Source organism: Triturus cristatus, chromosome 7, assembly GCF_964204655.1.
Source record: "Triturus cristatus chromosome 7, aTriCri1.1, whole genome shotgun sequence".
Classification (NCBI taxonomy): Eukaryota; Metazoa; Chordata; class Amphibia; order Caudata; family Salamandridae; genus Triturus; species Triturus cristatus.
The window spans coordinates 1,254,986,829-1,255,011,637 of record NC_140590.1 but is presented as its reverse complement, the minus strand read 5'-3'; the positions used below and the strand labels follow the sequence as shown (position 1 = coordinate 1,255,011,637).

At 45.7% G+C, this 24,809-nt stretch overlaps 1 protein-coding gene across 4 annotated transcripts in view; it reads left to right on the top strand.

Moving 5' to 3' along the window:
* SETD1A (SET domain containing 1A, histone lysine methyltransferase) overlaps positions 1-24,809 on the top strand; it is a 1,055,844-nt gene that overhangs the window by 753,262 nt on the left and 277,773 nt on the right. For all 4 annotated transcript variants that reach the window (XM_085618738.1, XM_085618739.1, XM_085618737.1 and 1 more), the window contains exons 14-15: positions 8,897-9,184; positions 11,943-14,234. In XM_085618738.1, the coding sequence (XP_085474864.1) occupies positions 8,897-9,184; positions 11,943-14,234 (2,580 nt within the window). The remainder of the gene's footprint in view (positions 1-8,896; positions 9,185-11,942; positions 14,235-24,809) is intronic.

Sequence of the window (24,809 nt, the reverse complement as noted above, 5' to 3'; positions counted from 1 at the left end):
GCATTTCAGCCGTCTTCAGCCAGGCTTGCTTGAATCCAGTGGCAAAGTGAGCAAGGGACTCACGCTTTGTTCGCCATAAGTTGGCAGGGTATGCTCAGACGTGAGTCCCTTGCTCACTTTGCCACTGGATTCAAGCAAGCCTGGCTGAAGACGGCTGAAATGCCAGAAACCGGTCCTAGGAAGCTTGTTTCCGGTCCAGGGAAGACATGGCTTGGCAGTTCGGGCTGGACTGTTCCCATGAGGCACAGGGTCAGACTGATTTGCATATGGCCATGTCTGAACTGGGGTGGCAGAGTGGGCTAAAGAACGGTGATGGATTTAAACCCAGATCAGTTGACTGGGGGTGAGTGCTTGCAATGTTCAACACTCCGTCCATCATTTCCTTTGGTTTTTGCTTTGTTCGCCATAAGTTGGCAGGGTATGCTCAGACGTGAGTCCCTTGCTCACTTTGCCACTGGATTCAAGCAAGCCTGGCTGAAGACGGCTGAAATGCCAGAAACCAGTCCTAGGAAGCTTGTTTCCAGTCCAGGGAAGACATGGCTTGGCAGTTCGGGCTGGACTGTTCCCATGAGGCACAGGGTCAGACTGATTTGCATATGGCCATGTCTGAACTGGGGTGGCAGAGTGGGCTAAAGAACGGTGATGGATTTAAACCCAGATCAGTTGACTGGGGGTGAGTGCTTGCCATGTTCAACACTCCGTCCATCATTTCCTTTGGTTTTTGCTTTGTTCGCCATAAGTTGGCAGGGTAAGCTCAGACGTGAGTCCCTTGCTCACTTTGCCATTGGATTCAAGCAAGCCTGGCTGAAGACGGCTGAAATGCCAGAAACCGGTCCTAGGAAGCTTGTTTCCGGTCCAGGGAAGACATGGCTTGGCAGTTCGGGCTGGACTGTTCTCATGAGGCACAGGGTCAGACTGATTTGCATATGGCCATGTCTGAACTGGGGTGGCAGAGTGGGCTAAAGAACGGTGATGGATTAAACCCAGATCAGTTGACTGGGGGTTGAGTGCTTGCAATGTTCAACATGCCGTCCATCATTTCCTTTGGTTTTTACCTAGCATATACCTCCATTCGGTTACACCTCGCTGCAATTGCTGCCTATTTACAAAATAGGCAGCACCTCTCACTTTTCAAAGTGCCTGCCATCAAAGCCTTTATGGAAGGCCTTAAAAGAGTAATTCCACCCAGAATGCCACCCTCACCTGTTTGGAATTTGAATATAGTCCTCACACGTTTAATGGGACCCCCTTTCGAACCATTACATAAGTGCGAGCTGCAATCCCTCACATGGAAAACAGCTTTTCTAGTGGCCATCACTTCCCTCAGAAGAGTTAGTGAAATACAAGCACTCACTATACAGGAACCTTTTCTTCAGATGCATCACAACAAGGTTGTACTCCGCACCAATCCCAAATTTCTACCTAAAGTCATTTCTCCATTCCATCTAAACCAGTCGGTAGAATTACCAGTCTTTTTCTCGCAACCCCAAACAGTTGCGGAAAGAGCCTTACACACACTGGATGTTAAACGGGCTTTACTTTACTACATCCAGAGAACACAACCTTTCAGAAAAACCAAACAGCTATTTGTTTCCTTCTCCCCACCACACAAAGGCAACCCTATTTCCAAATCAGGGATAGCTAGGTGGATTGTAAAATGCATACAGATTTGCTACCACAAAGCAAAACGAACGCTATCGGTTCCCCCTAAAGCCCACTCTACAATGAAGATAGGGGCTTCTATGGCTTTCCTAGGGAACATACCACTAGATGACATCTGCAAAGCAGCGACATGGTCAACGCCGCCCACCTTCACAAAACATTACTGTGTAGATGTGCAAACCAAGCAACAAGCTAGTGTGGGCCAAGCTGTACTAAAAACACTGTTTCAAACTACTGCAACGGATACCGGTGGTCGCCGCTAGGGTTGGGTACTGCTATATAATCTATGCACAGTGTATAATCTGCAGCTCATATGCCTCGAACGGAATATGCTACTTACCAGTATGCATCTGTTCTTGGCATGTAGAGCTGCAGATCTATACACACCCACCCGCCTCCCCGGCTACCTGTATCTGTTCCAGTCTTATCTTATTTAGATACAATACACATGGGTTTCTTTACTGTTACTACTACGCTCCATCTTTCCCTGCTGGCGAAAAACAATCTGAGGATGGAGCCGAAGCCCATGCGCAATACTAACCAGAGGAGGAGTCACCGACCTCGTGACTCCCAAAGACTTTCCAAGAGGAAAAACAAACTGCAAACATCCGGGCCCAACACCAGATGGCGATCTATGCACAGTGTATAGATCTGCAGCTCTACATGCCAAGAACAGATGCATACTGGTAAGTAGCATATTCCTTTTAGCGTGGGTGGAATTTTGGCTGATCATGTAAAAATGTACCTTATTTGTTTCTAAAGTGTATTTGGCCACAGTGACTATGCCATAGGTTTTCGTATATCTGACGTGATGTGGGGAGTTTAGCCAACTGGGGCTGGATTCCTTTACACCAATGTATTAGTTTGTTGATAAATCTTGTTATTTTATAAAACAATAATAATTAGGCCACTTGGGCATAAATACATTATATCACTTAAGTGGTTGTGATATACTTTGTTCCTCATTGCTAGGTCTGATGTAGTAGTAAGCTCGCTTGGGCTTAATCCCACTATAAGATGGCATTACATTAATAGGTTCAATCCCCGTGGCTTCAAACAAGAATGTGTGTAACCATGCACGATGTATCATGACAATATGTACTTGAGTTTCGGCCAGGTGCATGCCCACTGGGGCACAATGCAACTTCACTTTAAATGTTGAATTTGTGGTTTCAGTGAATTTTCTTGTCACTTTGGTAATCAGGCATATGCAGTTAGATTAAGTCTGAGTATGCCCATTAGGGCTAAATTCGACTCTATGCCAAAATCATCATATTTCTATTGTGCACTTGAGTCATATTGTTTACTAATTTAATAAATAATCATTTTACTTTGGCAATTGGGTATACATAGTTAGGGTAGGTCAGAGTGTGCCCATAAGGGCTGAATTTAACTTTATTTTATGTCAAAACACTGTGTTTAATTTATTGTGTACTTTAATCGCATTGTTTACTAGACCATATGTAGCTTAAATACAAGATGAATTTTACTGAAAATGCAGTTGCTTTGTATGTATATGTGAATAACGCATGATCGCTGTGCTGACAACGTAAGTTTCTTTCCACACTACGGCATGCAATGTAAATATGGTTGGAAAATAGCGCCTAACCAGCGGTGAGCAAGGCAGCAGCTCAGCCGAAATCCTAGAATTCCTTGCTTGCATGCAGCGTTGCCTTATGAAGAAAAGAGCAATGTTATGATTACTCTTCTACTAAGTAGTGCGCAAACCTTGTGTCGCAAGCAAGCACCACCCAATCAAATTGTTGCTTCCCTTGCAGAAAGGTCTCTTTACTGTGCTTCCATGTCATTCTTGATGTGGTAGGTTGTGATCAGTTATACAGGGACCACTGCACAGTAGAGAGGCACAAGTAAATGGATTCCAGTTGCAAGTGGATAGGGTAGTGTTAAAATGATAGTTTTAGTGGTGGGGGATATGTCTCTCAGAAGCTGTTGGTCACAGTTGAGATGCTTCAGTGGTAGAGGCCTATTCATGTTTTAACTGCTTGTATAGCAGTCGTTAATTAAGGGAAGGAGATCCTGGCCTTGTAAAGCCATAATAGCAATTGTCAAAGCCAAAGATTTTAGGCTTTGTATGCGTTGTGTATTGGTTATGATGTTTTGAACGGTGGGGAGCGAAGTTCATTCAGGGCTTGTATGAATGATTTGCCTCATTAACACAGGGCAGCCTACATGATATAGAGTATGTTTTTTTTTTTAATCATAGGTCTATTTTTAGCATATTCTTTTTTTTTCTTGGTACAATTATTCATGGTACTGTCTTTCTAGTCACTGTATTTTCGTTTAAGTACAAGAAGAGTGATAAGAATGAATTTAACATGTCATGGTATACATTATGTGCCATTGTTTTTTCTGCTTTCGGAATTGAAGAAATGGCACCATCAAAAAAGGCACTAGATATGCCTGCAATGCCTTCGGGTTGGGGACATGGATACATAATTTACAAATGATATCAGTTTGATTATTTGAAAGCAAGATTTAAATATATACAACCATATGCATGGAATGGACTAATCTTGCTTAGAGGTTGGATAAATGATCTTAACTACCAACTGAAAGTTGGATAAATGATCTGAACTACCAACTGGAAAAAAATGTCAGTTTGACACACATAATGTAGAGCATTCTTGGGAGGCACTTACTCAGTTTGGGACAGTGTGCAATATCTACTGGTTGATACACCCGCATGTCTGGGGCTTCTATAACAGGTACTGGATAGTCCAGTAAAATGAAGTGGGCATTGACTGTAGCTTCAGTGAGTGATATCTCTGGAACCAGAGCAGCTAAATGCTGATTCCAAACTGTTACTTAGTCAGGAAAACTTCCACCCACAGAAATGGGACTACAGCCTTCCTCTCTCCATACATCCAGATGCAGGGTAGTTTTTCTAGATTCCCCAAATTAGGACAGGTCCAAATTAAGTTTGTAAACTAAGCACAAGTTCCGCACCTGGATCTTTCATTCTTTTCTACTCATGCAGATGAATATGATCTCTTTAATGAGGAGTCAAACATTAAGCAAAGTACTAGCTAAGGTAGACTAGGCCTGGCCATTCAGGAAAGCCAGCATCTTTTCAAAGTCCTGTTACTCCTCCATTCCTGTGGGAACATTCTTTTTGTTGAATTCCAATTTGCGGGTGTCCTCTTCTATCCCATTAGATATTAGTTTAAGTTGATGTAGGAAAGTGGCTCTATATATACTGTTCCCAAATAGGTACAGTGTGTATAGAGTCCACAGTCCCCAGAGGTTTGGCAGAGGTTAAAGTTAGATATAACCTTACTCTCTAAAGTGGTAGCTTGGTCGAGCAGGAAGGCAGTATCGGAGGACAGTGTAAAGCATTTTTTGTACACACTCAGTCAGCAAATGGTCTCACACACTCAAGAACTGAACTCTAGGCCAATGGTTTGTATAAAAAATATATGGTTGTTTTATTTTAGAACCAACAATAGGTATCAAAAATATACTTTCTCAGAATGAGATGCTTTTGTTATACACTTTGCAAAAGCCAATTGACTTGGAATGCAATAGTTACAGTTTGTTGCAATAGGCAACACAATTATAAACACAATAATACATTGAGCTCAATGGGAATTTTAAGTTATATGCAATTGATTACTCTCGGGATTACTTTTCTAACTCCAGGACTGGATCCTAGATTCAGTCCTGGGACAGTTCTTGGAAGCAAGTGAATAAATACTTTTTAGTTACTGTTGTGATTTTTAAGCAATATTTTGCTATTTCAAAAGTTGACACTTAAAAACGTTTTATAATCAAATTACCAATGTTCTCCTATGGAAGGAAATTCACTTAGCACGTTAGTGGGGTTATGGTTTATTTTTCTAGGTCAGTGTTGGATCCTAGATCCAGCACCAGTGTACCACCTGTAAGCAGTTGAGAAACTGTGTTGAAGTTACACAGGCGATTTTTAAGGAATAAGTTTGCAAAATCGACACTTCAAAGACATTTTACAGAAAAACAGTCAATGGTTTCCTATGGGAGAAAATTCAAGTTACGGGTAAAGTATGTTCTCGTTACTTTTATAATCCAGTGCTGGGCTCCTAGGCTCAGTACTGGGGCATCTATCTAAAACAGGTAAGTAATTATGTTTTCACAGTTGGTACGATTTTTAAAGAATATTTGTAGTGTGCAAAAATCGACACTTAGAAGAATTTTCACAGAAAAACAGTCAATGATTTCCTATGGGAGAAAATTGAGTTAGTGGTAAGTACGGTCGTAAGTACATTTCAGGGTCAGTGCTGGGCACCAAGATCCAGCACTGGGATCTCTCCTAATAGGTGAGTATTTCCGTTTTCGTTACTCGGTTGATTTTAGGTGAATATTGTAAAGTTTAGAAACTCCACACTTAGAAGAAATTTCAAGAGAAACCAGTCAATGTTACCCTATGGAAGAAAAGTGAGTTATCGGCTTTCGGGTAAGTACTTGACTTGCAGAGTTAAGGTTCTGGGCATAGACTCAGGGGTCTCCCAGGGTCAGGTAAGTACAGTTGTTACACCCTCAGCGGCACTGGGACGGACGGGTGCAGAGTGAGTTAGGCCCAATGTTATCCTAAGGGAGGCAGGGGGCCCTTGGTTGGTGGCTGCTGACTAGCAGGCCACGCGGCTGGGGGAGCTGGGCTCCTGGTCACTTGCTCAGGGCAAATGGGGAAGTAGGTAGGAGTAGAAGTTACACTGCCAGGGCCACTCGGGCGGCTGGGTGCAGGGTGCTTTTGGGCCTTCGGGCGCTCAGTGGATTGCTATGGAAAAGCTCAAGGACGAACAAAGGCTGCAAGCTCGGGGACGAAGATTCTTCAGGTGCCACCACCACTTCGAGAGTCAAGTTGGGTAGTTGGAGGATAGGTAGGTACCCAGGAGTCGGGCACAGGGGGCCGCAGGGCGCCGGGTGCAGGGGTGCCTTTTGGTGTCGGGAAATCTTACCCTCTGTTGATCGCGGTTGGGGGGGTCCCTGGTTCTGAGGCTGCAGGCGTCGTCCGGAGCGTCGAGGTGGGTCCTTGGGTGCCGGATTCGGGGTCAGTCGCCGGGGGGACGTCCTCGGGGTCTTTGTCCACTCCAGCACAGGCCAGGCTTGGCAGGTGCAGTGTGTGGAGGGTTTGCGGTTCCGGGCTGAAGCCAGGTGTTAGATACGTGCTTTGAGCAGAGCCACTGCTCGTGGGAGTCCCAGGTGCTCAGAGTCGCAAGGTAGCCAGGTCCTCCGGGGTTTGTGAGGTTGCTGGCCACAGGAGGTGCCAGGATTTAGCAGGAGCAGGTTCGAGGGTCGACAGGTCGGTAGGGCTGGTGCCAAAGCAGTTGGTGTCTTTCTCTTCTTAGCAGCTGCACGGCAGGTCTTCCTTCTTCTTGATCTTCTTTGTTGTTTTAGGATGGATTCTGAGGAAGGAAGGTTCAGGGTGCCCCTAAATACTAAATTTAGGGGCGTTACAGGTAGGTAAAGGGCAGAGACCACTGGGTCCCTGTCCTGGGGTGGGTACACCCCCTTTCCTGCCACTCTCCTGTGGGAGGGGGCAGTGGCCTAGTCCTGATTGGGTAGGGCTCCCCATCTTCAAGATGGCGAGGGCCCGGAGATGTGCTTTACCTCGCCTCCCCCACCTGAGGGGTGGTGTTGGCAGGCTGGCACATCCCCTGTCCTTAGTTTCCGGCCAGTCTTCCCGCCAGAGTGGGGGTCAGAACCGGTGGGTGCAAGTTGCTGGGTACAGCAAGTGGCCTGGAGAAGCTCACAAAGGCGACATGCCTTTGACGCTTCCCCCTGCCCATCCTGGGGGAGGAGACCTAGCACCTGGCCCAGGATGTGCATTATTGCAGGCCCAGGAGAGCTGGGGCTCTCCACCCAGGGGTCCAGCAACACGTCTGCTGTGTGGCAGCCTAGGCAGCCTCTCAGACAAGACGTGGATTGTAGGTTAGGTTTCAGGGGGCATCTCTAAGATGCCCTCTGTAGTGCTTTGTACATTAAATCCCACACTGGCATCAGTGCCGGTTTAATGTGCTGAGAAACCTGATACCAAACTTCTCAGTCTTCAGTGTTGCCATTATGGTGCTGTGGAGTTCGTGTTTGACGTGCTCCCAGCACCATATACTCTTAAATGGCAGCACTGCACTTACAGTGCCCAGGAATGGACCTGGGTACTGTAAGGGCACAGGGCTCCTGCGCCCACACCACTGGCTTAGGGCACCCAGCTAGAGGGGTGGCTGATGTATGCCAGGGCAGTGTAGGTTGTGGGCATGGCACACAGGGATGTGTGCCATGTCGACTTTGTTTTGTCTTGTACCCAGACACTCAGCCTGCAAGGGCAGTGTGTTTATGTTAGGGTAAATGGCCTCTAAGGGTGGCACAATAAGTGCTGCAGCCCTTAGAGTCCTTCCCTGGTCACAAGGCCCTGGGTACCGAGGTTACCATTTACCAGGGTCTGACATGTGGCCAGGGTTTGCCAATTTGGGTTTTAGGTTTTAGGGAAGGAACATAGGCCCTGGGCACCTGATTGGCAGGAGTCCTGGGCACACTTTGTCAAAGTACATTCAGCAATTCAGCAAAAAGTGGGGGCATACCATGCAAGAAAGATGGCACTTTCTCACAGTTGACCCTTGTGAGTGATGAGTGGCTTGGTCTAAAGATCAATTTAAAAGTGATTGGAAAAGAAGCGGTCTGGCTTTCATTCTGTCAATGAGAGTTCAGCAACTTGACAGTGGTTAGAGCTGATTTTCTCTTCCACTGCCAGGTAAGCCTAGCTTCAGAGATGGGGGCAGGAGATGTGTGTGTGCAGGCTGGCATTTCCAAAAGGTCAGCACCAGCCCTGCACATTGTAACAACCAATTTTGCAGGTACACGAGGAGTCCAGTGAAATCCAGTACCACTCGCAGTCCATTCAAAACACAGTAAACCCTCACATGCTCGACATTCAACACAAGCTGACACCATACATGGCAGAGATAATAAGGCATCCTTTTAGATGTTTTTAAAACAAGAGTAGTTTTCAAGGGGGTATGGGTTATATGCTTGAATGCATACTTCCGTTTTTTACCAACATAAGTTTATCTGAAATTTGCTTGATGCATTTAGAAAATGTATTCTGTAATTTCCTTGGAAGGTTGAAATCTGTATGTCAATTGGCCATATTGTAAAGCATATAATTCCATGCCTACAAACAGTGTTGGAAGGAAGAAACTCTTTCCCTCCTTTTCACTTATAGTTTAATCCTCTCTTCTAATAGATGAAGTGGCAAGTGACGGCTCTTCTAAAGGAGATGAGGACAGTGAAGAGAGCGAGACGACATCAGACTCTGAGAGCAGCTCTTCTTCCTCTAACGAAGATGATGATGATGATCTAGCTGGTGAGAGCCTGGGCGAGACTGCCGAAGATACAATGGATGATTCCACCATGGATAGCTGTCCATTGGAAGATGAGGAGAAACTGAAGAGGAAGCCTTTGAAGAAAGAATACAAAACTCCAGCTTTCCTTTTGGACCATATGGAGGAGGAAGAGAGTGAAATCCTTTCTGGTAGGTGGCAAATGCATCACTTAAATATTAACATCCTTGCTCAGAGGAATGTGTTCTAAAGTAATTGAGGTAGACTTTTTTGCTGTAGAACTAAAATGTAAGCTCAAAACTGGCATGTGCAATTAAAGTAAAGCAACAGTGCTTCAGAGTTATAAAGGAAACCATAATTAAAGAGTTCATCACAGAGAATGAGACACCCTGGACAACCGGTGAGAGGCACTAGTGTCAGGCTTGTAAGAATAAAAGCATTGGTAAGTTCCATTGTCACCTGTATTTATATAGCACTGCATTCACTACCTACTTGATCTTTTGAGGATGCAGCACATTGAGAGAAGAGGCTGCGAGACCGAGTGAAGGCTTAAGATCTTGTACCCTTAACTTTCCAGGTTCACATGCCGCCTAGGGAATCCCCTGGAATCATGTTAAATGGATGTGATAGATAACCACTCATTTATAATTGACATAAATTAAATGCAGTTGCCTATCCATCTCAATATATGACACAGACTCACGCTGGCCAATGAGGGGGAGAGGCTCTGATCGCCACTTCTTACAGAGGCGTCTGTAGCTTAAGATTTGTTTTACAGCAAGTGTTGTAAGAAAGAAATTCCTTGAGCTTCACTTTGAACAATATTTTCACTTCTTAAAATCAGATTTGTGAGTTTCTCTGGACTTGTTAACACTACCAAACTAGTATGTATATATTGTTTTCTTAATGGGAGGGAACTTCGCCTCCACGCACCCGCATTCACAGTCCAAGGGCAATGCTCTGTGGATGAACTGGTCAGGGATATTTGCATACGCTTTACCACCTCTCCCACTCATTCCATATCTGGTCTGGAAACTCAGACAAACATCACTCAAGATGATTCCTGTAGCTCCAACCTGGGCGTGACAATCGTGGTTCACAACATTATTGGAGCTGTCCCTAGTACATCACAAGAAGCTTCCCAACGTACCAGATCTTCTCAGTCACAGCAAGGGCAGAGTCAGGCACCCAGGCCACAAACTACTCAAACTAGCAATTTGGCTAATGAAGTCATAGAGTTTGGATATTTCCATTTGCCTCTGGAATGCATGGACATTCTTAAAGAAGCAAGGCGGCCAACAACAAGAGCATGTCATGCAACCAAATAGAAATGTTTTAAACATTTTTGTATTGCTCAAAACAAACCCATGTATGCTTACAGTGCAACAGCTAGTATGCTATTTGCTACATCTCCAAAGGTCACATTTAGCGTACACTTCCATAAAACTACATATTGAAGCCTTTGCAGCTTTTCTGCTAACTCGCAAACATCAGTCACTTTAAAAAATATCAGTAATTAAAGCTTTTATGAAAGATTTAAAAAGGGTAATTCCACCACAAACACCACCGGTCCAGTCATGAAACTTAAATGTGGTGCATTCATGTCCTTTGCGGTTTTCGTCTTGAAATGTAGATTTCCTTGTAGCTATCACTTAAGAGTTAATAAAATGTGTGCCTTAACCATTGGGGAACCTTATTCTCAAGTTTTCCAAGATAAGGTTTGACTAGACACAAATTCAAAATTCCCACCAAATGTCATCTCTCATTTTCACCTAAATCAAACACTGGATCTGCCAGTCTACTTTCCAAAACCAGAAACCATGGCAGAACGGGCCATTCATGCACTTGATGTTAATTGGGCAATCATGTATTACATTGAGAGAACAAAAAAATTTACAAAGACACAAAAGATGTTCTTAGAAAAGGTAATCCCATTTCAAAAGCAGGAATTGCAAGCTGGATTGTCAAGAAAATCCATATTTGCTATATAAAAGCAAAAAGGAATCTACCAGCAATTCTAAGAGAACATTCAACAAGAAAACAAAGTGAATCAGTGGCTTTCAGGGCAACAGTTCCACTATTAGATGTCTGCAGAACAGCTACATGGACAAACCCACACTACTGTGTGAATGTTCATGCCAGACGACTATCTCTGGTCGGGCAAACCGATTTACGTACATTATTGCAAACAACTGCACCATCTAATGCCTAGAGCCACCGTGAAAGAGTACTGCTTTGCAGTCTATGCATAGCATGTATATCTGCAGCCAACACATGCTACGAATTGAGTAGGTTACTTACCCTTTAAGCATCTATTTGTAGCGTGTAGTGCTGTAGATTCACTTCTGGCCTCCCTGGCAAGTATAAGATGGCAAAAAACCAATAGATTTTGGCCCAGATCTCTGTACTGAGGTGAATGTTTCACATTGTTCAACATTTTGTCCATCAATAGTTCTTTTTGCAAGTCTAAGATGGCATCAGATGTACACATATATGTATTATTACAGTATTACACTCATGTTCAACGGCAACTACTAGCCTACAACACTACATCCTCACTCGCCAGTATAGCAGGAAAAACAATGGGCAATCTAACAAAAGAACCATTAGACATGCGCTTTCTCTCGAGTAGGTGGAGTCTCTACCTCACACCAGCGATAAAAAGACTCTTGGAAGAGGCCTTGCTTATACTCTGCTGTTTTTTTTTTCGGTGCTGATGCAAGCGCTGCCGGTACCTTTCTAAGGACAAGGTTGTTTAAAAAATATCAGAGAACAGAGTCTGTATGACTATACGTACCATGACTATTATTAATATGCAAGTTCCAGTAGCAGTTGTATATCTTAATGTGTTAGTCAGTAGCCAGTAGTGATCGGATGTAAATCTTGTCTTGATTGGATAAAGTAAGTCACTCTAGTGACAATTATCCTTTATTTATGTCTCTGTTGTAGGTGGAAAACAGGACGTGCAACCTAGCACTAAAGAAGAAAACAACACAGTGGCTTCATTTACTCCAGTGTCAGCCCAAAAACCTGAAGAGCCACCCTCTTCACCAATTCTGCTCTTACCACCACCCAAGAAGAGACGGAAAACGGTCTCCTTCTCAACTTTGTTTGAGGAGGAGCCTGCAAAGAATACTGTGGAGAAGCTGACAGAAGGTGAACCTGGATTTTCGGCTGCCGTTGAACCTGCCCCTCCAGCTGCCGTTGAGCCTGCCCCTCCAGCTGCCGTTGAGCCTGCCCCTCCATCTGCCGTTGACCCTGCCCCTCCAGCTGCCGTTGAGCCTGCCCCTCCAGCTGCCGTTGAGCCTGCCCCTCCAGCTGCCGTTAAGCCTGCCCCTCCAGCTGCAGTTGAGCCTGCCCCTCCGGCTGCCGTGGAGGCTGCCCCTCCAGCTGCAGTTGAGCCTGCTCCTCCAGCTTCGGTCAAGCCTGCCCCTCCGGCTTTGGTTGAGGATGCCCCTCCGGCTTCGCTTAAGCCTACCCCCTCGGCTGAAGGGAAGCCTCCCCCCTCGACTGAAGGAAAGCCTGCCCCCTCGGCTGAAGGGAAGCCGGATGTTGTGACTGACGTGAAGCTCAACATTCCAGCTAACATGAGGTCTCCTGTTGCTGCCGAGGCAAGGAATGATGTGCCAAATGCATTAAAACAAGGTATCTTTGTTGATGAAATAGCATACATGTCTACTAAAATGAAGCCGTGTCCCTCAGCCGATATGGTGGCTGAAGTGAAGTCTGACATTGAAGCTGAATCTCAACATGCTGTCCCAGCAGGCACGAAACTTGGCGTACCAGCCGTAGCCTCTCCTAAGGTCGCTAAACGTGCTGAAGAACCAAGTATCCATACAGTGCCTGATCTCAAGGGCAAAAACCTGCCTGCTCAAATATCTGATCCGTCCACTGTAAAATCCCCATATAAATCTGAAGTGCTCTTAACACCCTTTTTACCTTCATCTCCCAAGAATCTCACAGAAGCAATGATCCTATTGAAGAAATCGCCACTGAAGTCACCTTGTACACTTGGAAGCATTCTGATGAGCCCTTTGAAGACGGACACTCCTGTAACTCCAGTGTCTGAGGCATTGTTCAGCCAAGAATCTTCTAATGCCACATCTTTTTCCATCTCTGAATCCGCAGTTAAGCCACTTATTATTTCACCACCTCTTAAACATGACAGTCATAAGCCAAGCCACAGAACTATTCGTAATTTGCCCTTGGATCATGCATGCATGGTGAAATCATGGGATGACTCTGCTGTCCGTGGGCGATCACGCAGCCGATCACGTGGTTCTGAAACTGGCCCAGGACCATCCCTTCATGACATGCTATACCCAGGGTCCCCAGAGCTGGATGATGAACACCAGAGGCGAAGAGAACAGCTTAGCAGAGCGAGCTCCCTTCTGGTTCTAGCCAACACCTCTTTCTCACCAACCCACCTATCTTCCAAACAAGCACCTTCCTCTGCGACAGACCTCACAGTTCTGGCTGATCTTGCTTTAAAGACTCCTTTATCCCAAGAAAAACCTTGCCGTGATTTAGACTCTGAAGACACAGAGACTTCTGATGAAGCTGAAGGGCCCCTGGTACAAATCCAAGAGTGCCATAAATACATTTTCCAGGAACACAACTATGCTTTGGCTCCTGCCCCACCCCCAGAGAAAATTGTAAAAGCAGAGACCAGCCCACAAGTTCCTGAAATTATTCATGTGAATCTTTCTAGCCACCCAGCTGGTGATGTTCTGGAAGCACCTGAAGAGGTTGTGGCTGTTATCGATCCAACAGAAAGCACCCTTAAGGACGAACTGGAGATTGGGATTCTTAGCCTCTTGGCTGAGATTACACCACCACCTCTGCCCCTTGCTAGTTTGTCCCCGCATGAGCCAACCCCTCCCGAGTCTAAGAGTGAGAAGTCCACAAATTGCCGGGAAGAGAAGAGTAAGAAGAAAAAACATAGAGACAAGCAAAAAGAGGAGGTAAATGATGTTGATGCTTTCACTGATCTGGGAGATGTCCTCATCTCAGATAGTGAGGAGGAGAGTGGGCGGAAGCGCTCATTGCGGTCTCGCCACAAACCCAGGCCAATTTTTGAGCCGCGGAGTGAGTTTGAGCAGATGACAATCCTATACGACATCTGGAATTCTGGTATTGACGTGGAAGATATGTATTACCTGAAACACATGTACGAGAAGCTACTGCAAGAGGATAACAGCACGGACTGGCTCAATGATACACATTGGGTCCATCATACTAATATCCTTTACTTAAGTTGTGTGTGTTAAATGCTTTAAACCACATAAAGAAGCACCGTCACTGTTGTAGAACAAGAGGGTAAATTATTTTACATCACATGCACCCCTTTTTAAAAATCCAAACTTTTCTGTCATGGGAGTCATTATTCTCAGTGATTGCCATAAATAACAGAATATACTTGCATACAAAATCCCCGTAATACTTTGTAAACAGTTTTGTTTTTTTTAATCAAAAAAACAACCATGCCAATAAGAGACTACTTTTCCTTTGTTCGTGTAGTTGTATGTTTTTAATATACATCCAGTGAGGCAAATTAGAACTGAAAAAACAATTGGCTAAAAAACAAGAATAATATAAACCATTTTTTGAAACGGGAAATTGTAGACCCTAGTAGGCTGACTGTACTTAGCTCCAACTGTCTGCACCCTTTCACCCAACATAGTTAGGGGCTTGGGGGGTTGGGTTATCGGGGTGAGTTGGAGCAGAAGTCCGACATTATATCAATCTTAGAGCTGTGTGCCATCCATTTGGCTTTCAAGCCCCTTCTGCCTTTGATCAATGATAGGTTGTCCAGTTCCTGACAGATGCGAGGACAGACAGGTTGATCCTCTTCATGCCAAACTGTCTGATATTCATTTGTTCTTTTTGTCTCTAGCCCTGCAGTGCTATGTGGTTTTCACATTTAAGGTTTACTCATCAACACGTTCTTCATTTGCATGATCCGTTCTCTTTATTCAAGTCACCCTTTGTGACCATTTTCCTATTTGTGCATTCTGCTTTATTAATTATGCTACAATGAGACATTAATTTGGTCCTTACCTTTTTGAGGTATCTCATAAGAGCATGTGCCCATTTACTCATACAGACTTTTTATCCTGAAAATGAGTTGCGTACTGCATAAGTGAATTGCAGACATCTCTGTTCAGCTTTCATACACCACCTATTTCCCTAATAGATTGGTGCTTTGGAATCAAGCATCCTTTTTTCTGAAGGTTATATTCCCTTTGCATGGAAAGAGAAAGACTACCTGACTCCCCGCGTTTTTCAATCCACCACATCCCTCTAAGAAGGAAAGACTACACCTGTTGGTTCGTAGGCAGGCCCTTAGTTTCTACACTGATTAAGGAGCACTAGGTGAGCAATCAAGGGCATAGACTTTATTGGGGCGGATTGTCCTGCCAAAAGAATCCTTTTGAGGGCCTTCAAGCTCAATCAACGAGGGCAAAAGCTGCGACTACAGCCCTGTCTAGAGGTGTTCAAGTGTTGGACATCTGCCTTGCTTTTACTTAACGTCTCTGCAAGCTTTTACTAGATGGTACTGCATTGCCTCCCAGAGAGGACCATTTTACCAGCTCTATCCTGCACTCCCCAGACCCACCACTTTTGGGAGGGTAATGATCTGTTACCTATTCAAAAAGTGTGGAAACTGCAGTTAGAAATATCAGTCAGATAGCCATCAAGACTGATACTGACACAGCCAAATTTTCAGCACCCTCCAGTACAGGAAGTTCCCTTTTTAGTGGGGCACACGGATGAGGTTTCTCGACATACAAGGGTGGCGGTTACCATCGTCCCCAATCATACCAAACCTACCAGCCCCAATTTAAACCTGCCTATCAACAGGGATATTGTCAACCAACCACAGCGGGTTATACTGGAACAAGGCCCTTGCAGAAAGCCACCACCCCAGAGCCGGGATATGGGCCCAAACAGTAACATCAATAAAGTACCAGCTGCACCACCTTCATCACACCCTGTAGGTGCAAACATCTCCAACTACCTGCATCAGTGGAGAAACCTTACATCTGACAGATGTGTATTAGACCTAGTTACTTATGGCCATAACCTGGAATTTATAGAAAGGCCACCAAACACTCCGCCAAGGGAAACGCACCCCCCTTGTCAGTTTTTATTGAAAAAAGAGGCCCTCACAATGCTTAAAAAAGGAGCAATAGAGAAGGTTCTTGTTGCTCAAAAGGAAATGGTTTCTACTCCCGTTTTTCCCTCTTATGCAAGAAAACAGGAGATTGGTGACAATCCTGGACCTCAGGAAGCTAAACTAATTCCTTCCCTCAAATATCTTCTCTTCACAGTAGCTTGTATTCGTTACCAATTCCGAATGCTCCTATTCATCCTCAAGTCAGCCCCTCACATATTCACCAAGAGCTTGGCTCCGGTAGCAGCCGCTCTCAGGAAACAAGGTCATCAGGTATTCCCCTACCTATACTACTGGCTGCTAAAAGCTGCAACTTCAACACAAATTGCCAGAGCTACCAAAGCCTGTCTGTCACTCTTTCGCAAGCTAGGCCTCATGGTAAATCACCGAAAATCTTCAACAACTCCCAGTCAAGCGATGCAGTTTCTGAAAGCCGACCTGGATACAATCCACAAAAAGGCCTTCCTCTCCCAAGAAAGAGAATAGACTAGCACAAAAAATCTCAAGAAAAAAGTGTTTCAGTGAGGATGTTCAAGCCACTTCTGGGAAGGATTTCTTCCGCAATCAACCTAATTTCTCTGGCACTCCTCCAGATGGATCCTTCAAGGATTTCATAACCCCAAGGATGATAGAGGCTCGCTTTCAAGGCCTTATGTTTCTGCCAGTGGTACCCGATTTTATATTCACCACGGACGCCTCATTAGAAGGAAGGGGCGGCCATTTACAGGACCTACAGATCCAAGGAAAGTGGTCAGCATCTCAGAAATCAATGTACATCAACGGCCTGGAGCTGGAAACTATATTTCTTACCCTGCAGGCTTTTCTCCCACGAATCACTGGATCCTCGTTGCTGGTCCGTACGGGCAATATGACCAGCATGTGTTATATCAACAAACAAGGAGGTACCAAATCTCTGACGCGGTCTCACGAAGCCCAAGAGCTTTGGAGTTGTCTCACAACCCACAAGATAGTCCTGAAAGCTGAGCACGAGTCCAGAGTGCATAAAACCTTTGCAGACACTTAGCAGAGCCCAAGACAATTGCTACGAGTGAGTGCTCGATCAACTGCAACTGGACAAAATGTGAGGGAAACCAGCATTAGATCTCTTTGCAACAAACAGCAACTCCAAATGCCTGTTCTATGCCTGTCAATATCCCTTTCCCAGGGTTTTGGGGGAGAATGCCCTTTTGATGCAATGGTCCGAGATTTATGCATGCTAATGCTTTTCTCCCTTCCCACAAATTCCGGAGGTTCTCAGCAAAATGAAAATCTAGCACTGTCGCTCATCTTCATTGCTCCCAAATGGCCCAGGCAGCATTGGTTTACAGAACTACTCATGTCTGAGACCAGTCCCATTCGCCTACCAACAACACCAACACTCTTGACATTGAACCAGGGCCAGGTCTTACTCCTGGAGCCAGCCTCTCTTAATCTACACGCATGGCTCCTGAGTTCTATGAGTTTCGAGACCTAAACATCTCCCAGGAATGAAGAAACCTATTGTTTCAGGCATGTGAACTGTTGATCACATGCTTTGCATACTCCTGCCATCTAGTGTTGGGTATGGATGTTTGCAAGTTGTTTTTCTTCGAAGAAGTCTTTCCAGTCACGAGGTAGCTGGCTCCTCCTTTCGGTGATAGTGCGTATGGGCATCGACTCTATTGCTGGATTGTTTTCTTCCGCCATCAGGTTCAGAAGTGTATTGCTGCGCTCCGGTTCTAAGCCAGATTCCATTCAAATTCTGCCCTCGGTGCCACACCAAGTATCTGTGCACTGAATCACACGGAGTATGCAACTTGTGCTTGTCTCCGGAGCACAATGCACAGGACTGTTACGCGTACAGATCGTTCCGATCGAAGAAAACACACCGTGATTGTCAGGCTCGACGTCACGAAATTCAGTCTCAAAACGTCGAATACAAGCCGGACATCTTCAGCGAAGGACCCGAGCACGAATTCGATGCCTAAGGGGCCGAGGAAGAACAAGAACTACTTGTCTCCATTCCAGAATCGGACTCCGAGTTGGATAGAAGACTTGCCACAAGGTCAATGTCCCGTGAGTATCAAACCCCCTTTAACCCAAACTCCAAATCTGCCAAATCAAAAGGCTTTGGTCCTACCCCCACCCCGTCTTCGGGCGATGGTCGGCACTGACCAGATGTTTCTGACGCCCCGCACTCTAGTTCGGCACCGAAACACTTCACTATGCCTTCCGGCTCGGGATCAAGTCTGGCACAAGCCGAAACTTTGAGGCTTGAAGCCGAAAACTGCTTCGGAGCTGAAATCATTGACAACGAAAACAAATCCTCCTCCTTCACCGAAACTTTCCGCGCTGAAAAGTCATTCTACCACAGCACCGAAATCCTCTGTGCCGAAACCTAAAACTTTTCCTCCGAAGCTGCAGGATCCGATTTTCGCCGCCCCAACACCCAAATCGAACCCAAAACAAAAGGAACTTTGTATAAATCCAGATACTGGACGTGTTCTTACTAAATCACCTCAGAAACGCAAACCTGAGTCAGAGGACACCCTTTACCATATTCCTTTGAAGAGGAAGAATGTAGGTACTAACCCCTCCACCTCCTCCTCCTCCTCCTCCTCCTCCTCCACCACCACCACGTTCCCCTCCACCAACCTCTCCACCTTTGGCAGCATATACTGATTACACCAACTAAGTCTCCACCACCACCACCTGATGATGGAGATGGCGGGGGGGACGACAATATTTTACCAATAGACCCCTGGAAGGATTATAACACGTATTCACCTACTGATAAGAACCCAGATCTTCACTCTGTAAAGCCTTCCCCTCCTGACTACAATGTAGGATATCTAGAATTACTTGCTAGAGCTGCAGAAATCATGGGGTGCAGTTACACAAGGAATCTCTAGTCTAGAGGAAGATTTCTTATTTGAAACGCTTAGTAGCACACAAAGAGCTAGCCACACTCTTCCTATGCTTAAAGGTATTATGAGACATGCCGGTGATATCTTTAAAGATCCAGTGTGTGCTCGCATTCTCACCCCCAGAATTGATAAAAATATAAGCCTGCTCCCTCAGATATCCAGTCTTTATGAAAGGACAGTTGCCACTAAACTCCTTGGTGATCTCTAATGCTCGTAAACGGGCCAATTCACAGACCACATGGGATGCTCCCCCTCCAGACAAAGAGTCAAAACTATTAGACACCTCTGGTAAATGAGTAGCTGCCCAAGCAGCATATCATTGGCACATTGCCCACGCCCTGCTAGCCAGATATGATAGGGCACACTGGGGCTAAATGGAGCAGTTGCTACAACATCCTCCCAGACGAGCACAAAGCAAAAGCCCAGGATTTAGTCCAGGGAGGGAAGCTTATATCCACTTCCTCAATTAGATGCGCTTTATATGATGGAGACACAGCAGCTAGAGATATCAACACTAGTGTGTTATTAAGGAGACATGCATGGTTGAGGATTTCTGGTTTCAGACCAAAGTATAACAGTCTATTTTAAATACTCCTTTTGACAAGGAACATCTCATCGGGCCCAAAGTATATAAATCATTGGAAGAAATGAAAAAAGACACAGAAGTAGCCAAGTCTATGGGAGCTCTGCAGTCTCCCTCTAATCGGGGCTCCTTTTGTCGCTCCTTCTACTGTGGAGGGTCGAAAACCATGTCCTCGGACAATACTGCCGCCTCCTACAAAGCCTACAGTCAATCTTCATCTATAAAGGGCTTCTTTAGAGGAGGATACAGAGGCAACAACAAAGATGGAGGCAGGGGATTAACACCACGTAATTACTTCACCCCCAACAAGCAGTGACTCGCCTACACTTCCCCCCGATCATTTAACACCTGTCGGGGGACGTCTTCTCCAATTCCTTCCTATTCGGTAATCTATCACCACAGGCATATGGGTGTTAGGAATTATCTAACATGGTTATTGCCTGGAGCTTACCAGCAATCCTCAAAACATTCCACCACGTTCTCACAAAATGTCACCAGAAAATGTACATCTACTTCAGCAAGAGGACAAGTCTCTCCTGTCCAAAGGAGCCATAGAACATGTGCCGTTACAACATCAAGGGACAGGTGTGTGCTCCCTGTACTTTCTCATGCCCAAAAAGGACGGCTCCTTCGAGACTTATTCTAGACCTCAGGGAACTAAAACTCAACATACTTTCAGAGCATTTCCACATGGTGACACTTCAACAAGTGGTGCTACTTCTACAACAGGGTGATTTTATCTCTACTCTAGACTTAAAAGACGCATATTTCCACGTTCCATTTCATCCCACTCATCGCAAATACCTCAGATTCATTATAGCGGGTCATCATTACCAATTCAAGGTACTACCATTTGGAGTCACCACTGCTCCCAGGGTATTTACCAAATATCTGGCAGTATTTTCAGCACATCTGAGAAGACAGCACATCTATGTCTTCCCATGCTTGGACGACTGGCTCATCAAAGCCAGCACTTACCAAAGGTGTCACCAACACACTCAAACCACTATTCACTTAGTTCACCACCTAGGGTTTACAGTGAATGCGTTGAAGTCTCATCTACAGCTTCCCAACACACAAACTTATTTGGGAGCCATGAAAGAGGCTTACAAAGCTCTAGCCTCTCCCAATAGAGCCAGGATTCACAATATTCTGTCCCTTCTCACTCAATTTCAGCCCAACCAATCATTGTCAGCAAAAGTATTCATGCAACTGCTAGGGCTGATGGTGTCTTGCATTATAATTGTTTCCCATGCAAGAATTCACATGTGTCCCCTTCAAGAATGCTTAGCAAGTCAGTGGGACCAGTCGCAGTGTCAGTTGACCGATCTAGTGTTGGTGGCCGCACTCAACGCTCTCTGCAGTGGTGGAACCCAAAAAATGTATCCAAAGGATGACCCTTTCTCAACCCTGTTCCACAGACCGTGCTAACAGCAGAAGCATCGCTCACTGGTTGGGGCACTCACCTACAAAGTTACACAATCCATGGATTATGGACTCTAAAGTACAAGAGCCTCCATATAAATCACCTAGAGCTACTAGCAGTGTTTCTAGCGCTCAAAGCCTTTCAAACTCACCTAATAGGCAAAACTGCCTTAGTCCGCACAGACAACATGACAGCTATGTACTATATGCAAAAACACGGGGGGACACACTCTCTCCAACTTTCACGCCTAGTACAAGTGATTTGGAAATGGGCAATACATCACAACATTTAGCAGGACATCTTCCTGGAGTAAACCATCAAATTTCAGACCTTCTCAGCAGACAGAGACAGCAAATCCACGAGTGGGCACTTCATCCCCAAATTCTTCTTCCCTACTCTCAGGAATGGGAATTTTCCCACATCGACCTGTTGGCCACAGCTCAAAATGCCCAAGCTTCGCCTCCAGGTTCCCACGCCCGCTCTCCAAAGTCAATGTGTTATGGATGAGCTGTTCAGGGATATTTGCCTATGCTTTTCCGCCTCTCCCACTCATTCCGCTGGCCGTTCTGAAGCCCAGACAATCATCCTTCAAATTCATTCTCATAGCTCCCACATGGGCACATCAACCTTGGTTCACCACTCTGCTAGAGCTCTCAGTAGTTCCACACCAAAAGCTGCATCTCAACTTCAGTCTCCTCACTCAGAGCCATGGAGAAATCAAGCATCCATCTCAACCTAGTGATTTGACTCCTGAAGTCATAGAGTTTGGTTATTTACAGTTACCACAAGACTGTATGAATATCCTGAAGGAGGCTAGAAAACCTACTACTAGGGCATGTTATACAGAAAAGTGGAAACGGTTTGTTATATACAGTAACAATAACAATATCAATACCCTTGATGCTTCAGTGCAAAACATCTGTTATCTCTTACACTTACAGCAATCTGGATTAGCCTACACATCGATTCGATTGCATTTAGCAGCAGTAGCAGCATACTTACAAAACAGACAACACTTATCTCTATTCTGAGTACCAGTGATTAAAGCATTTATGGAAGGACTAAAAAGAGTAATACCACCAAGAGTTCCACCTGCACCATTATGGAAATTGAACATAGTCCTTACGAGGCTAATGGGTCCACCTTTTGAACCAGTGCACAAGTGTCAAGTACAATTTCTCTCACGGAAGGTTGCTTTTCTTCTTGCAATCACTTCCTTAAGGAGAGTTGGTAAACTCCAGACACTAACTATACAAGAGCCTTTCTTTCAACTTCACGAATACAAAGTGGTTCTTCAAACCAATCCCAAATTTCTTTGTAAGGTGGTTTCTGCTTTTCATATCAATCTGTTGAGTTACCCCCCCCCCCCCCTCCCCCCGTTCCTTTCCTCAACCTGATTCCGTTGCAGAACAAGCTCTACACACACTAGAATGTTAGAAGATCTCTACTATATTATGTGGAAAGAACAAAATATTTTCGTAAGACAAAACAGCTCTTTGTTGCTTTTTTGCAACCACACAAAGGCAATCCCATTTCTAAATCAGGCATTGCAAGATGTATCGTGAAATGCATCCAAACATGTTGATTGAAAGCGAAAAGAACCTTGACAATACCCCCTGAAGCGTATTCCACCAGCTAAATAGGGGTTACTAAGGCTTTCTTAGGGAATATTCCCCTATCTGACTTCTGTAAGGCAGCAACATGGGCTACAATGCACACATTCACCAAACACTAATGTGTAGATGTGTTAGCGAGGCAAGAAGCTAATGTAGGCCAGGCAGTGTTTAAAACACTTTTTCATACAACTGCAACAGCTACATGTAAGCCACCACTTTGGAAGTTACTGCTGTATAGTCTATGCAAAGCATGTGATCTATAGCTGCCTAGAACGGATGTTACTTACCCAGTAAGCATCTGTTCTTCGCATGTAGAGCTGTAGATTCACATGCGCCCACCCACTTCCCCGGGTTCCTATAGCTGTTGCAGTTTTCTTCCTTTACATATATACGCATGGACATCTCTATTCTACCTTTACTAACTCCATTCTCACCCTCTGCGGGAAAACAATCGAACAATGGAGTCGATACCCATGCGCATAATCACCGAAAGGAGGAGTCACCTACCTCGTGACTGGAAAGACTTCTTCAAACAAAAACAATTTGCAAACATCCGGACCCAACACTAGATGGCAGGAGTATGCAAAGCATGTGAATCCACAGCTCTACATGCCAAGAATAGATGCTTACTGGGTAAGTAACCCTATCCTTTTAGGGTATATTCTAACTGCAGATTCCCCACCACTCACCCACCTCATTTTTTTGTCCAGTAGACTTTGGGTAGGTTATAGGTTCCAAGCTAGAGATTACACTCTGTCAGTATCCCAGTTTTGTCAGTTGTTTAGCTTTTGATGGTGAAGAAGTCTTTGGTTAATACACTAACATCTGAAAGAAGCACTTTAGTTATAGATTCCTTACCTTAGAATTATCCCCAGACGTCAGACTGGATCCGGAAAGTTTTTTTGTCAGTAGTACCTCTGTGTGTCGGAAGGTGACGTCGGCCTGCTCTGTGTTCGTCGTCGGCATCGTGGTCGTGGGGATTACGTTGCGGCAGCTACTTAGATGCTGCACTTGCGCGCTGGCATCAGTTCTTTCTTTTTCCATGCCAGCCAGCGCAGATCCTGGAAGAGCGGTACCTGTCATTTTTCGACTACGTTTTTCTCAACTTTTGTAGACCTCTTGTTTCAAGTGTCCAACTCCGAACAGGTGCACGAGGGATGCCCGGTTTTAAGGCCTATGGTTCCTGTAACTGACTGATGTCGGTGACGGATCCGCACCACGTGTGCATCTTTTGCCTGGAGCGCAACCACGACCCCAAGTCGTGCTCCAACAGTTAGTTGTTGACGCCGAAGGCTTTGCGGGTGCGGTCCCGAAAGCTGCTTGAATGACGGCAGTCGGCTCTGTGCCGCTCGAGGTCCCGATCGAGAAGGAGGTCGAGGGACTGGTCGTGCAGCCACCATCATTCCGGCTCAAAGTCATCCAAGTCTTTGCACTCGGAGTCGGGTAAGTCGAAGCATAAGAAGAAGTCGAAGAAGCATCGTCGATCTTCGCCTTCTCCTCGTCAGTCGGCCGACTCGACGAAGCGCGTGGGTGGTGCCTCTCCCACGGCTCCGCGCGCAGAGCCTGAAGTGTCGACTCCGAGCTTCCCTCCCTTTCAGGGACCTGGAGCGACCCGCGCCCAGCTTTGTACGTTCTATGAGGCAATGCATGCCATCTTTGGGCGGACTGACCCGGCCGGCGTGCCTTCGGGCCCCGCGGACTCCGTTGGGGGGCCTAGGTCTTCGCTGCTGGCGACTCTGGCCTCAGCGCTGCAGGCCCCCCTTGGATCCAGGCCTGGATCTGGATCAGTGCTGGTTGACCTTATTACACCTCCTCCGGCGCCGCTTCCAACGGCATCATTTCCGTGCCAGTCGTCCCCCCGGCCGGGTTGGACCCCAGCCTCCTTCCCGACGTGGATACGGCGCGTACTGGGGTTTTCATGCCCCTGTTCTCTCCTGGGACCCCTTTCCAAGCACAGTGGCACCCATAGGAAGATTAGGATGACTGGGAGGGGTCAGGTGACCCTTTAACTGACCAGCCTGAGCAGGACTGGAGAGAGGAACTGGGGGATGCCGGTGGTCTTGACACTTCACCCGACCTTGGCATGTTGTGTCCTCCTACCGTGGCTA